The 14,130-nt window shown below is 40.1% G+C and overlaps 1 protein-coding gene across 1 annotated transcript in view; it reads left to right on the plus strand.

Annotated features, from left to right (window-relative positions):
• Positions 1-14,130, plus strand: part of MYO5A (myosin VA) — a 185,887-nt gene that overhangs the window by 56,175 nt on the left and 115,582 nt on the right. Inside the window, exons 2-3 of the mRNA XM_075006415.1 lie at positions 2,482-2,592; positions 5,036-5,207. Coding sequence (XP_074862516.1) covers positions 2,482-2,592; positions 5,036-5,207 — 283 coding nt within the window. The remainder of the gene's footprint in view (positions 1-2,481; positions 2,593-5,035; positions 5,208-14,130) is intronic.

Here is a 14,130-nt window from a genome sequence, read left to right on the forward strand (position 1 = left end):
AAGGCATTTGATCAATTCCTGCACAGCAGTCTGATTTTTAAAAAAAGCAAAATATAAATCACTGTAGCATGCGTGAAATGGACTGACAACTGTCTAACAGTTGATCTCAAATCATTATTATGGGGAATCATCATTCAGTGGGACAGGGAGTTCCTAACAGGGTCCATCAGTGACAATTATTGGGCCAGGTGTTATAGCTTTATCAATGTTTGGGGGAAATGTACTCACTGCTGATGAAAATTTGCAGATGACACACACATTGGTGGTGTATTAATTGATTATAGATACAAGCTCAGTACTATAGAGCAATCAGGATTTGCTCATAAGTTACGCTTTGTTTAAACAACATGCATTTCGGTACAAGCTCAGTACAAGGACTCAGACAACTGTCTATCGTGCTAACGGCTATTGTCTCATTGGAACCATTTAGCAAAGAATGTGGTTTGTTCCCTTGAAGTCTGGAAATCAAGATTGGATGTATTTTTAAAAATAGGCTCTAGCTCAATGGTTCTCAAACTTTTTGGCCTGTGAACCACCCCACTCAATGCAAATCTTTCTAAGGACCACCAGCCAAGCTACCCATGATGACAGCATATTCACTTATCTCTAAATACCTTAAATACTAAATTACTCATATTAGTGTACTGAAGCATAAATACATAGATATGCAGCTGTAACATAAGGGGGAAGGCACAGGGCTAGAGAGCCAGGGTGGGCTCCCCACTGCGGAGTGGCATGGAGGGAGCAAATCCTGAGCCCACAGCCCACCTGCATGATAATCCACGCTTTCAGAGCCACTGCTCTAGCTCAGCCACAAGGTATGGGCATGATGCAAGTATTGCTGAGTGAAATTATTTATCTCATGTCCTGCAGGAAACTAGATTTAGGCAATCATAATGTTGCCTTCTGGCTTTGAAACCTTTGAAAATATTATGGCCGTGTCTACACTAGCCCCAAACTTTGAAATGGCCATGCAAATGGCCATTTCGAAGTTTACTAATGAAGTGCTGAAATACATATTCAGTGCCTCCTTAGCATGCGGGCGGCCGTGGCACTTCAAAATTGATGCGGCTCGCCGCCGCGTGGCTCATCCAGATGGGGCTCCTTTTCGAAAGGACCCCGCCTACTTCGAAGTCCCCTTATTCCTATGAGCAGGTGGGAATAAGGGGACTTCGAAGTAGGCGGCGTCCTTTCGAAAAGGAGCCACGCGGTGGTGAGCCGCGTCAATTTCAAAGTGCCGCAGCCGCCCACATGCTAATGAGGCGCTGAATATGTATTTCAGCGCTTCATTAGTAACCTTCAAAATGGCCACTTCAAAGTTTGGGGCTAGTGTAGACATAGCCTATATGAATAACTAAACCTCCAGCTAGGCAGGCTTCCTCTATCAAATGCACCACTGAATAGGGTGCATTACACTTTTTTGTCATCCTTTGAGGTATTTCATATGGTTAAATATTGGAACTCAGATGGTCTGACCTGGTGGGGAAGCTTGACAGCTTACCACCTCCTCCTCCCCATAGAAGGAATGAAAGCTTTGTCTGAAACAAAGCTAAGTATAAACCCTGATGATCATTATTTGCACAATTTATTGTCACAAGTAAAGTTGTTAGTCTGTGGCTTCATACTTTGTTCAACAAGTTTCACTTTCTTTCTTACACTTTCAGTGATACTAATTATATGCTATGGTTGGAATTATCACCTCTCTGATGCACACTTGAAGAGAGTAAATATTCATTGTGTGGCTCACATCTGATTTTGATCCCTTCTATGGGGAGAAGAAGGGGATGAGCTGTCAAGTTTGGGACACATGCAGTATTCCTGAAATTTCAAAGATCATAAACGTAGATTAAAGTCCATTCATTCTTGTTTAGGAGAATGTAGTTATTAGTTGGAATGCTAGATTTTTCCTTTGTGCTTTGTGAAAACTGATTTTTAACCAATTTTTGGAGAGCATGCTTTTAATACTTGATGATAACCTCTTTTAAATTAGCTGACAAATACAGTAACAACTTAGGAAAATGGGCAGTGGCTTTTAAAGGTGTAGCTCCTGTTAGCTAGAATTAACCACAGAGGTAAAGATGAGTGTTTTATAAGGAGTAAACCTTAGCTATATTCTAGTTTCTTCCTTGTTGTGTACATTGTTTGAATTGTCCAAGTCACAGATTGCTTGAACTAAATCTATTAGAAAATAAATTCTTGGTGGTTAAATATTTTTTTTATCTACAGTTTCAGGCATAAGTTTATATCTTGCTGAGGTTATGTTTTATTGGAAATCAGTGCTTTGACACCCTTTATGAATAGGAAATAAAATTCAGTTTGCACGTATGTCTTAGTAGAGAGAACAGCCATTTATATTGAAGAGAAACATTTCAGTTTATGATAGCCATTACCTGAAGGTTCAGGTGTTGTCCAAATATATAGGAGTATTAGTGCTATAAATCACGAGGAATCATGGATCTTTTGTTTAATTTTGTATTGCAGTATGCCAGGGTTTGGATCCCTGATCCAGAAGAAGTCTGGAAGTCAGCAGAGCTTCTCAAAGATTATAAACAAGGAGATAAAGTCCTCCAGCTTCGACTCGAGGAGGGCAAGGTAAGCCTACGTGCTGTCATTAGGCCATTGCGTACTAGAATGAAAGGGTAACTTTTCAAAATGAGGTCATATTGACATAGGTGCAGTCACTTGAGCTTATGGTCATTGACATGACAGTCTTTATATTATTTAAATGCACAAAATCTATTGTCCCCTGATTTTTTAGTTTTTTAATGTTCCACTGTAATGCTCCTCACTTGGGGTCTGATTGGGGAGGATGACCTAGTGGTCATAACTACAATTTCTGACTTTTAAGGGGGTTGTGGGGAGGGGAACCCAGGTCCTCCCACTCCATTAATCTGTGACCCAGGGGGCTTTGGGCTACCAGTAGTCTGGTAACCAAGGCTGCTTAAGTCTGTCCTCTGCAGGCATCTTCCCTTTGTTCCCTTCTCCCCCCTCAGGTCAGCTTAGTCCAAGGTTTTCCCCTGGTGGGGAAATCCAGACCACAGTAAGTAAGAGAGGGTTACCGGTGTCAAAGGTCCACAGGATACTTTCCTCACTGGTTTACTCTGGAGTGTGTCCTCCCTTCCCTCAGGGTGGGCCCTTTTGAATAGCTATTTCAGAGTCTTAGACCTCCCTCCACTCTGCGTAGCTGGACATGTGGGCTTCAGTTGAGCTCCCCTCTAACTCTGCCATCCTAATGAGTTAATTTCCTGCCATCTAATTCTTCCATCAGATGGAGCATTTGCTGCAAGTGTGGCAGGATGAAGCTGGTTGAGCCCAAAATAGTCCCTAAACCCCTTGCTCCCCAGTTGAAGTTTGTACACACCATCACACCACCTTTCCTAACCTTTCCTCAAATGTATCATTATCTTCTGCTGATTTTGTAACTGAAGTAATAATTTTGACATCCCAGTTAGCTGCTGTGGACATGCTATCACAAGAAGAGAAAAATCATTAATATTTAAAAAACGGTGATCTCTAGAAACTCTTGGTTTTTATATTAAGCACCAGACTATTTTTGCTAAAGACCTTTAAAGACATTAGATGTATCTAAAAGGACCCAAAATTTCTACATACTCTTTCTAAAAGTGTTGCTCACTTGTATGTCACACCTGCAAAAGGAGGTTGTATAGGTCAGTCATTGTAACATTGGGGAAAAAATGTTGTTTTCAGTATGTTTAGTATACTGCTAGAGTTACAGACTGTGTGTCTTTGCATATAGAGAGAATTTCATATTTGTATATATTTAAAATTGGATTTAAATATTCCTCTTGATATTGCTTGCTTAGCATTCTTTCATTGTAATTACTGCATGACTACAAAATACAGAAAACTCTTTCATGTCCAGCAGCCTCAGGACTGGGAGGTTGCCAGATATTCAACTATTCTGGATAATAGATAGGTATACCTAGCAATGCAGAACACTAAAGAAAGACAAGATCAGATATTAAAAACAAACAAAAATGTGTGCAGAGTACTTTATTTACCAGCAACAGCAGTATTGTACACTGTAAACTTATAGTGTATTTGATATATTTATTTGTATTTACTTTCACAATACTGTACTTGTGGAAAACATAACTGAAAATTTGCTGATGATTAAAATTCCAGTTGTTTGAGAGTTCTGGATTATAGAGGTCAGATACTAAAGAGTTTCCTGTAGTTTACTTCACAGTCAGTTTGACTATTTTTTTTGTCCATTCTGCTTGAAGAAACTCAATAAACAATATAAATGATTAAAATAGGTTGGATTTTTTTAAAATTAATATGGTTTTAATTAAATCTAAATTGTGTTAGCAACAAGGCAAATGATTTTATCTTTTAAAAACTTAACCTTTAAGGTCCTGCTCTGTGTAAGAAATCCTAATTGGATATTTTCAGTTAAGTTACTAGAAGAAGCTTTACAAGGAGAAAGCAGTAGACAGGAATGCACGAGACAAGTTAAACTCATTCAGGGAATGGTTACAAAAGGAAAATGTTCAGCGAGGCCAAATGGAGGGTGTGATGGGGTTCAGGGGTCCCCAAGCACTGCACCCTGGCCGCAGGCAGGAGTGACTCTCACTGAGCAGGTAGAACAGGACGTTTATTAGTTGACAGAGGTACGGTTTCTCACAGAGGTGTCAATACAGCTGGCAGAGACAGTCATTCCAACCTGTCCTGGGGAGAGGAGCCCGAGGGGTGCCCCTCTGGGGTGCAGTTTCCCCCCTCGCCTGGCTGGCTGCCTTCCAGCTCCCTCTTGCCCCCGCTTCCAACTGCCGCCCCCCCAGTTAAACCCAGCTCGGCTCCTCCCTCCTCTTGTTCAGGGCAGAGGTGTTACCTGCCAGGCTAGGTTATAGCCCCAGGGTTATCCTTAGCCGCTGAGAGCTGCTCTGCTTGTCTCACACACATCCAGCCTGAGTCTCACACTTGCATTTCCCCCGCTTGATCACAGAGGGTTAAGCCAGAGGTGGAAAATTTAAAAATACTACTTTTGTGTCATATGCGTTTATTTAATTTTCAGGATTTAGAATACTGCCTTGATCCTAAGACAAAGGAACTTCCCCCTTTACGAAACCCTGACATTCTTGTTGGTGAAAATGATCTCACAGCACTCAGTTATCTCCATGAACCCGCTGTTCTGCACAACCTTAAAGTTCGCTTTATAGACTCAAAACTCATTTACACCTATTGTGGTAAGTACATAACCAGTTTCCTTTATACTATTGCAAAGGATACAAAAAAAATCTATTACAATTGCCATGGGGTAGGGGAAAAGAAGGGTGGTTGTTGATAGATCTCTGAATTTAAATCAAGTCCTGTGTTTTCAGTAAGTCTGAGACCTGGCAGGGGGATCCTTTAGTAAGAAAGGCTATATGTAGGTACAACGCATTACTACCTGTATCAGGTAGTCTCAAATCAACTAGGCATTTAAGAGTGAAGATTAAGAATTCTAATTACCTTTCCTCCTTACTGTTTCCATTCACTGGAACTGCAGGATTGGAGTTATAGTAACTACAGAGAGTGTATGTGCCATTCTTTGTGTGATCATAACTGTGCTCTTTGTTAGTGGTACAAAAACATTGAATTCTTTTCAGTGTAGGTTTGTGATCATACCATATCCTTATTGGCCATATTTTTTTTCAATCAGCTAAAACTGGAAGAATTTACTGTGAGGATGACTTTATCCTAATTGCAGTTGAGAGATAAGCTTTAAAGGAACGTTGTGCAGTAACTTAGACTCAAAATTCCAATTTAATGCACTGGGTTTGTAATTATAAATTCTGGTATTTATTGAAATGCACTGCTAACTCTGAATATAACATTTTAATTACAATAATTTCTTGTTCACTTTCAGATATTTCCCTTATTTGTTTTTTTAAACATGATGCTAGTGCATGAGAAATAGAAAGTTAAACTAACTAGCCTACTTATACTGTTCAGTATCAGTAAAATGTGAAAAGTGAATTGCATAATTGGAGGGACATTAACTAGATTATGAAAATTGCCATTCATAAAATTGCTGTCAATAATAAAAATCAGGGTGTGCCAGATTTTACTCCCAAGTAAATTAGTCCAGCTCCATTGTTTTCAGAAGATAGGTCAGCTAACACCATTTATGAATTTATACTACATTTTTTTTACCTATACTGGCTCCCTTTAATTTTTAATGGATCATTTTAACTTTTTTCATTTTTTAATTTACACTACATCTAGCCAGTGTTCAAAAGAACAGTGCCCATTTGGCTTATGCAGAATTCCCAGAGCACAGACAGTCATCTTGTGTTGCCATTGTTTGAACCTGCTGCTTGCAGATAGATCTTGTCCACATGTCACACTTTGCACTGCTTTAGTATAAATTAAGCTAGGCTTTCATCAGGCCTGCTGGACTGGGGGTTAGGAACGAAAAAGGGGGCAGTTGCCCAGAGCCCAGTGAGTCAAATGAGACCACGTCTCCTGGCCACCACTACTGGAGCAATGGAAGCAGCCTGGGGCCTTTAAATTACCACTGAAGTACTATGTGATGTGGTGTGTTCTGGGCGCCTCTGAGACCCAGCTCCCCCAGTCACATCACTTCACGCCCCTTCCAGGAGTATGGAGCAGTCACACCCCCACCTGCTTGCCCAGGGGGCCAGCAATTTTGTTGGCCCTCCTGGCTGTCATTAAGGGAGTCTTTAACTGACATCAGTAAATTTTATTGAAGTAGCTAATGTTGTGAAGGGGTTTGGAACTTCCATGGTGCATTGCCAGTGGAGGCTCTTGTTCTGTCTCTCTCTTAGTGCAGAATAGTCATACTTTGCAATTTGATTTCAGTTTCTCACTCTGTTGGTTATTGTTACAGCTGCAGACCTGGTATCAGGAGGGGTAGGATTAATAGCAGCCAGGATTTCAGTGATGCAGAATCAAAACACGTTTATGGCCTGGGTTAGGGTTTATGGCCTGGTACGCTCATTTGCTATCACCAGTGGAATCACACTCAAGGATGGCAACGGGAATGTTTTGAGAAGAGTTTAATGCACATAAAACCTAATGGCTTGATCGTTCAGATGTTTATCAGGAGTTACAGCCCTACTGATTTTCAGTGGGACTGTGCCTGATAGTAAATGTTCTCCAGATCAGGTACTGGATTCCTCTCAACCTTTCTGACTCTTGTGTTTGGGTTGTTTGCAACCCTCTACTGTGTTTAGGGTCCATTTAGAGCCTTTAAAAAAGGAAATTTTTATGCCAGTTTTGTTTCTTTTACATCAGGCGAACATGCTGCTTTTGTTTTGCCTGGTGCTGCTTCACTTGTTTTTACACCAGGCCTCTGCTAATTTTCCCTAATGCCTGGAATACATGTGGCAGATTGCAGAAATTGGCAAACCATCAAAAGGCATAAAACACCCCAAGCAATGTAGTTATACCAAAGTAAGTTTGTAGTGAAGATCGGAGCTTAGTGTAAGAGCACTAAAAAATGGGGTGGGGAGAATGCTTGATTGGTGAAATTCTTAGGAAAACAATAGTGTATTTGCTACTTTTTGCACAAATCTATGAAATGGGAATTAGCACAGCTATAGGAGTAGGTACATCTTTGACACCTCTGAGTGCACCCGGTCAGATGTTTGGCCTTTTGCCCATACCTTTTCTGGGGTGGAATCCTGCAAGTGTCCCACTTTTAGCCTGAGCCGTAGGTCACACAGCACCCTATGTTTCAACTGTAATTACTCAGCTAACCTGATGGGGATCTTGTGAGCAGTGATGAATACAGATGACCAGGTAGCTTTCTCAAAAAAAAAAAATTATTATTATTTCGGTTGTTCTCCATCAGAGGTACATGTACCCTACAGGTACTTAGAGTTCTTCCAGAAAGTACGTAAAATGATCTAGATGATTACCAGGTTTCACAACAGGCTACTTAAAAATCAGTAGTGGGGTCAGTAAAAACTAGAATTTCCTACAGATAATGACTTGACTTTTTTATAGTGCTTTATATATTATTACGTTGAAATATTAGTACAATAAATCAATTGGAATATAAATATTGTACTTACATTTCAATTCACACCAATGCAAATGGGTCTAGTATTGTCCCTCAAATGTGATTAAATAGATGGCTATCTGAAACTATTGTCCTCTTCCCTGCTTGGATGCAACCAGACCTTTCTTGAGTTCATTCCTTGTATTTATACACTTTTATTAAATCAGAAAAATAGACTATATAATGTTCATAAGTTACTTGGAAAACATAATCCAAACTATCCATATAAAATGATGGGGTCTAAGTTAGCTGTTACCATTCAAGAAAGAGATCGTGAAGTCATTGTGGATAGTTCCCTGAAAACATCCACTCAGTTTGCAGCAGCAGTGAAAGAAGGCAACAGAATGTTTGGAATCATTACGAAAGGGAGAGATAGTGAGACAGAAAATATGTTGCCTCTATATGAATCTGTAGTACGCCCACATCTTGAATACTGTGTACAGATGTGGTCGCTTCATCTCAAAAAAGATAATGTAATTGGAAAATGTTCAGAAAAGGGCTACAAAAATGATAAGGGGTATGGAACAGTTGTCAGATGAGGAAAGATTAATAAGGCTGGGACTTACAGCTTGGAAAACAGATGATTAAGTGGGGATATGATAGAGGTCTATAAAATCACAACAGGTACAGCAAAAGTGAATAAGGAAGAGTTATTTACTCCTTCCTATAGGACAAGAACTAGGGCTCACCTAATTAAATGAATAGGTAGCTGGTTTAAAAAGACAGCTTTCTTCACAATGCTCTCAACCTGTGGACCTCTCCACCAGAGGATGCTGTGAAAGCCAAGACTATAATAGGGTTCAAAAAAGAACTAGGTAAGTTCATGGATGATAGGTCCGTCAATGACTATTAGGCAGGATGAGCATGGATGGTGTCCCTAGCTCTCTTTGACAGAAGCTGGGAATGGCTGACAGGGGATCCATCACTTGATGGTGACCTGTTCCGTTCATTCTCTTGGGGCACCTGGCATTGGGCACTGTTGGAGGAGAGGATACTGGGCTAGATGGACCTTTGGTTTGACCCAATATGAGTTCTTTCTTTAGTAGCACCAAATCACGCACAGGAAAGCCAAGTGAAATTAGTGGGCATTAACAAAAGTCTGTGACTGCATGAAGTTACAGTACAACCCAGAGCTACAAACACCTCAGGAATGAAGTGTGCCCAAAACATACAGGTTGTTCTTTCAAAAGTTGACAACTGAACACTGATTTAATACAGTTTTGAAACTTTACTTATGCAGAACTGCTTTTAACCATCTTAATTTAAATGAAATTGGCACAGAAACAGTTACCTTTTTAATCTTTATTTCACATTCCTTTTTTTTTTACGGAAAGTGAGGTATACCTATCTATCTTCTAGAACTGGAAGGGACTTTGACTATGCACCATCCCTGGCAGATTTTTTTTTTAATTTATTTGCCTCTGATCCTCAAGTCCCTCAAGGATTGAACTCACAACCCTGGATTTCGCAAGCCAATGCTCAGACCGCTTAGCTATCCATTGTTGACGCGCTACTGTCTGGTACAGTATTCTTGTTCTGCTGCTTGATTGCATACTCCTAGTTCCAAATGAGGTCTGTGGTTGACCGGTCAGCCTGGAACTCTGGGATGCATAACACTGAGGTTCTACCATACCTGATTTGTATATTCAAATATGGTAATTTGGGCTATGTCTGCATATCAGACCCTGTGTTGATATAGTTGTGTTGGCTTAGCCCCCTAGCATAGCTGCAGTGTACATTTCTGATAGTCCAGGAATGCTGCCTCCCTGAATCATCTCTTCTGTTTTGGCACAGCTGTATCAACACTGGCTTTTTGTCAACATAGTTATGTCATTAGAGGATGTGGATTTTCCTCAGACCCTTGTCTGAAGTAGTTATCCTGTTATACAAGTTTTTAGTGTAATCCAGGTCCCAGGAACATAACTGGTGAATGTACATTTTGCACGTTGTTCTTTGAAAATCTGACTCTTAAGTCACCGACTGTAGTTCCTCGGACAGGGGTGGGCAAACTTTTAGGTCTGAGGGGCACATCAGGGTATGGAGTTGTATGAAAGGTCCCATATGCTCATGAAGTTGAGGATGCGGGTGGGAGGGGGTGAGAACTCCAGCTAGGGTGTAGGCTCAGGAGTGGGGCTGGAAATGAGGAGTTTGAGGCACAAGAGGGAGCTCTGGGCTGGAACCAAGGAGTTAGGAAGGTGGGAGAAGGATCAGAGCCTGCCACATCCTCTCTTCTCCATCCTTCTCTAGAACCTCCTGCATGCTGTGAAACAGCTGATCTCAGTGGGGAGGCACAGGGAGGGAGAGGGTAGCACTGATTGACAGGAGGTAGCAATTGTTGGGGGGGCTGCTGACGTATTACTGTGGCTCTTTGCCAATGTACATTGGTAAATTCTGGTTTTCTCATGATCAGGTTGGCCTTTTCTACAGCTTGGCAGTGTACATTTGTGTCAACTGTTGGGATTAGAGTCTTTTATATTTCAGGATCTCTAAGGATGCTTTGATTACTGCTTAAGAAGTACAAGGGGTATGATTACTCTGTAGAGTCATGTATAGACTCTGGGCCTTACATTGGAACCATTTCGTTTATGGAATTTTTTCTAGGAAACCACTAACAGTGGCAGAATATGTAAAAGTTTCCAGGAGAATGTAACTGTAGTGACAAGAGTAAAAAGAAAAGGACAGACATTCTCTAGAAATACTAAATATTCCACATCTGTGGAAGAAGTGAGAGGAAAGGAAACTCAATAAAGACCATTTCTTACAGCTATTTTTATTTGATAAATTTCTTATGGAACAACATGTTTTACTGAAATTTCTGAGACTATCTGATGTAGAAAATGTTACCTTCATCCAGCTCTTTGGAGAAATCCTGTTAATGTTATGACTCTTTCCCCCTCCCCCGCCCCCAGCACCTCCTCACCCCGTGTAGCTAGCAAAAAAGGGGGAAAAAACCAAAAGATTATCTTGGACTAGGATCAGCTAAAACATCTTCAGCCCTTGGCATTTTTGTTCCTTGGCACTAGTTATTTATTGATTCAGTCTAGAAGTTGGAACATGTTTGTTTGTTTGTTTTTTTTTAAGTGTACTGAAACAGACCTGTACTGTTGTTGGTTTGAAAGTCTTTCCACTAGTTCCGCCAATGCCAGTGTCAAAGAGAAATTGAGGCTACCATGCCCTTATCATGCCATTTCTGCCCTTTGTCTCTTCTCAGCATTGTAATTGCTGTGCTGTCCTGCAGTTTCCAAAAGGTGGCAACCAGCCTCCTAAGAAAAATCAAGTGAGATATTTCTGAGAGCCAGTCTATGGGAGGTGTTTCTGTAGCTAATGAGCTGCTGACACCCTTTAATCCAGTACACCATTTGGAAGCTCATCCATCATTAGCGAGACATGAGTTTGCTCGTAAGAACATCACAGTGGCCATAGTGCATCAGACCAAATGCCCATCTAACCCAGTACCCTGTTTGACAGTAACCAGTGTTATATGCTTCAGAAGGAATGAATAAAACAGGGCAAGCAGTCCTGTAGCACCTTAAAGACTAACCCATTGATTTATTATGTAATGAGCGATCACAGGTAAGATCCACTTCTTCAGATTTTCTGGCCGTCTAGTTAAGGAACACCGGAAAATGGGGTTGTGCTCTTGTCCACCTTGACTAATAGCTATTGATGGGCCTATCTCCATGAACTTATCTAATTCTCTGGGGTTTTAAAATCAGTTTTGGCCTTTATCACAACCACTGATAGGAAGATTTGCAGATTGTGCCTTGTGTGAAGAAATACTTCCTTATGTTTGTTTTAAATATTGGTGATTTAAATATTGGATGATCCTGATTTCTTGTGTTATATGAAGGGTTAATAACACTTCCTTATTCACTTTCTCCACACCATGCATGATTTTATAGACCTCTCTCATATCATTCCTTAGTCATCTCTTTTCTTAGCTGAATAATCCCGTTCTTTTCAATATCTCCTCATATGAAAGCTGTCCCATACCGTTAATAATATTTGTTGCTTATTTCTGTATGTTTTCCAGTGAAAATCTGTCTTATTTAAGTGAGGTGACCCGAATATTCAAAGTGTGGGCATTCCATGGATTTATCTAGCGGCATGCTGATATTTTCTGTCTTATCTGTCCCTTTCCTTAATGGTTCCTAACCTTCTCTCATCCTAAGTTTTGTACCAGGGTAATTTGAAGTCCCTTTACTCCTTCGAAGTACCCGTGTAATTTTGGTGAGGGACCTTGCAATAGCCTTCTGGAAGTCCAAGTACATTATGTCCACCAGATCTCCTTTATCCACATGCTTTTTGACCACCTCCAGAGAATTGTAATAGATTATTGAGGCATGATTTCTATTTATAAAAGCTGTGTTGATTCTTCCTTGATGTATCATATTCATCTATGTGTCTGATATTTCTATTCTTTACTCTAGTTTAAGACAATTTGCCTTGTACTGAAATTAGGTTTATTGGCCCATGAATTGCCAGGATCACATCTGGAGCCTGTTTTTTGTTTATTTTTTAAATGGCGTTACATTAGTTAACCTCCAGTTATCTGGTACAGAGGTGGGTTTAAAGACTAGGTTATAAATCCCAGTTGTTAATTCTGCAGTTTCATATTGGAGTTCGTTCAGAACTCTTGGGTGAATGCCATCTGGTCCTGTAGAAGTATTAGTTTATCAGTTTGTTCCATAGCCTTTTTTACTGACACCTCAGTCAAGGATGGTTTCTCAGATTTGCTGCCTAAAAAGAATGGTTCAGGTGTGGGTATCTACCTTATATCCTTTATAGAGAAGACTGATTCAAAAAATTGATTTACCTTGTCTTCCTGGAGTGCACCTTTAGCATCTCAATTGTCCAGTGGTGCCAGTGGTAGTTTCTCAGGCTTCCTGCTGCTGATGTACTTAAAAATAATTTGCTATAGTTTTTCAGTCTTTTGCTAGTTGCTTTTCAGATTCATTTCTGATGTCTAATTACACTTTTAGCCTTGCCTGAGTTTGTTCCTTTCCATTTTTCTCAGTAGCATTTTACTTCTGATTTGTAAAAGATGCCTTTTAGTCTCTAAACACCCTTATTGTTGTCTATTTTTCAGGAATGGTGGCATTTTTGATCCTCTTACTGTTTTAAATTTTTTTTAATTATGCATGTACAGTTAATTTGAGCCTCTAATACAAAGTTTTAAAAAAATTCCATGCAGACATTTCACTCTTGGAGAGTTCCTTTTAATTTTCAGTTAACTTCCTCATTTTTATGTAGTTCCCCCTTTTTAAAAGTTGAATGCTATAGTGGTGGGTTTCTGCAGCATTTTGTGCTTTATAAGGATGTTAAGTTTATAACTTTGTGATCTGTATTACTGAACAGTTCAGCTATATGAATCTCTTGCGCTTTGTTGCGCAACCAGCATAACTCTCTAGTCTTATTTATTTTTTATTTTGTATGGGCGAATCTGGCTTTATTGAGAAGCCCAGTATGTTCCAAGCAAGCTGTGTGCATGCTTCTGCACAAAGCTCTGCCAGTGCACCTTTATCCTCATTTGTAATCCCTTGGCTGTTCCATTCCTGTGTTCCTACCCTGGTCTGTCACTGTACCTTAATGTTGGTCTGTAACAGCTCTTCTATTTTATTTCTGGGCGTTCATCAAACTCAGGTTACAAACTGTTGTGGCACATCTGTGACGGTGATTAGAATGGGATCCAATTCATATTTTCAGGATTTGTGAAAAAGTGGCTAGGTGGGCATCTGTGCGTGTTCGGTTTTGGCTCTTTGTTAAACATTAAGGTTTGCCAGCCTTTTCGTGAAAAGAAAAAAATAGACTTTAAGTTCAAGTCCATGAGTCAGCCCAGTGAAATCGTGACTGATGGAAAAACACTGAGATCTTGGTATCGCCGGTTAGGAACATATGTCTTGATGACATGTACAATATCTCTAGGAGCAGATCAAGAACCCATCCAATCCTTTTCTGAAAGGCATTTGCTCCTTAGGAAGCTTGTTTATGTTTTTCTTTTACCATTTGCTTATTTTGTAAATACGTGACAGGATTTAATCATTTGTAAAACTGGGATGATACTTTGAGCAAAGAGACCAGATTTCAGATGTCTTTTCTTT

The sequence above is a fragment of the Carettochelys insculpta genome, chromosome 12, assembly GCF_033958435.1.
Source record: "Carettochelys insculpta isolate YL-2023 chromosome 12, ASM3395843v1, whole genome shotgun sequence".
NCBI lineage: Eukaryota > Metazoa > Chordata > Testudines > Carettochelyidae > Carettochelys > Carettochelys insculpta.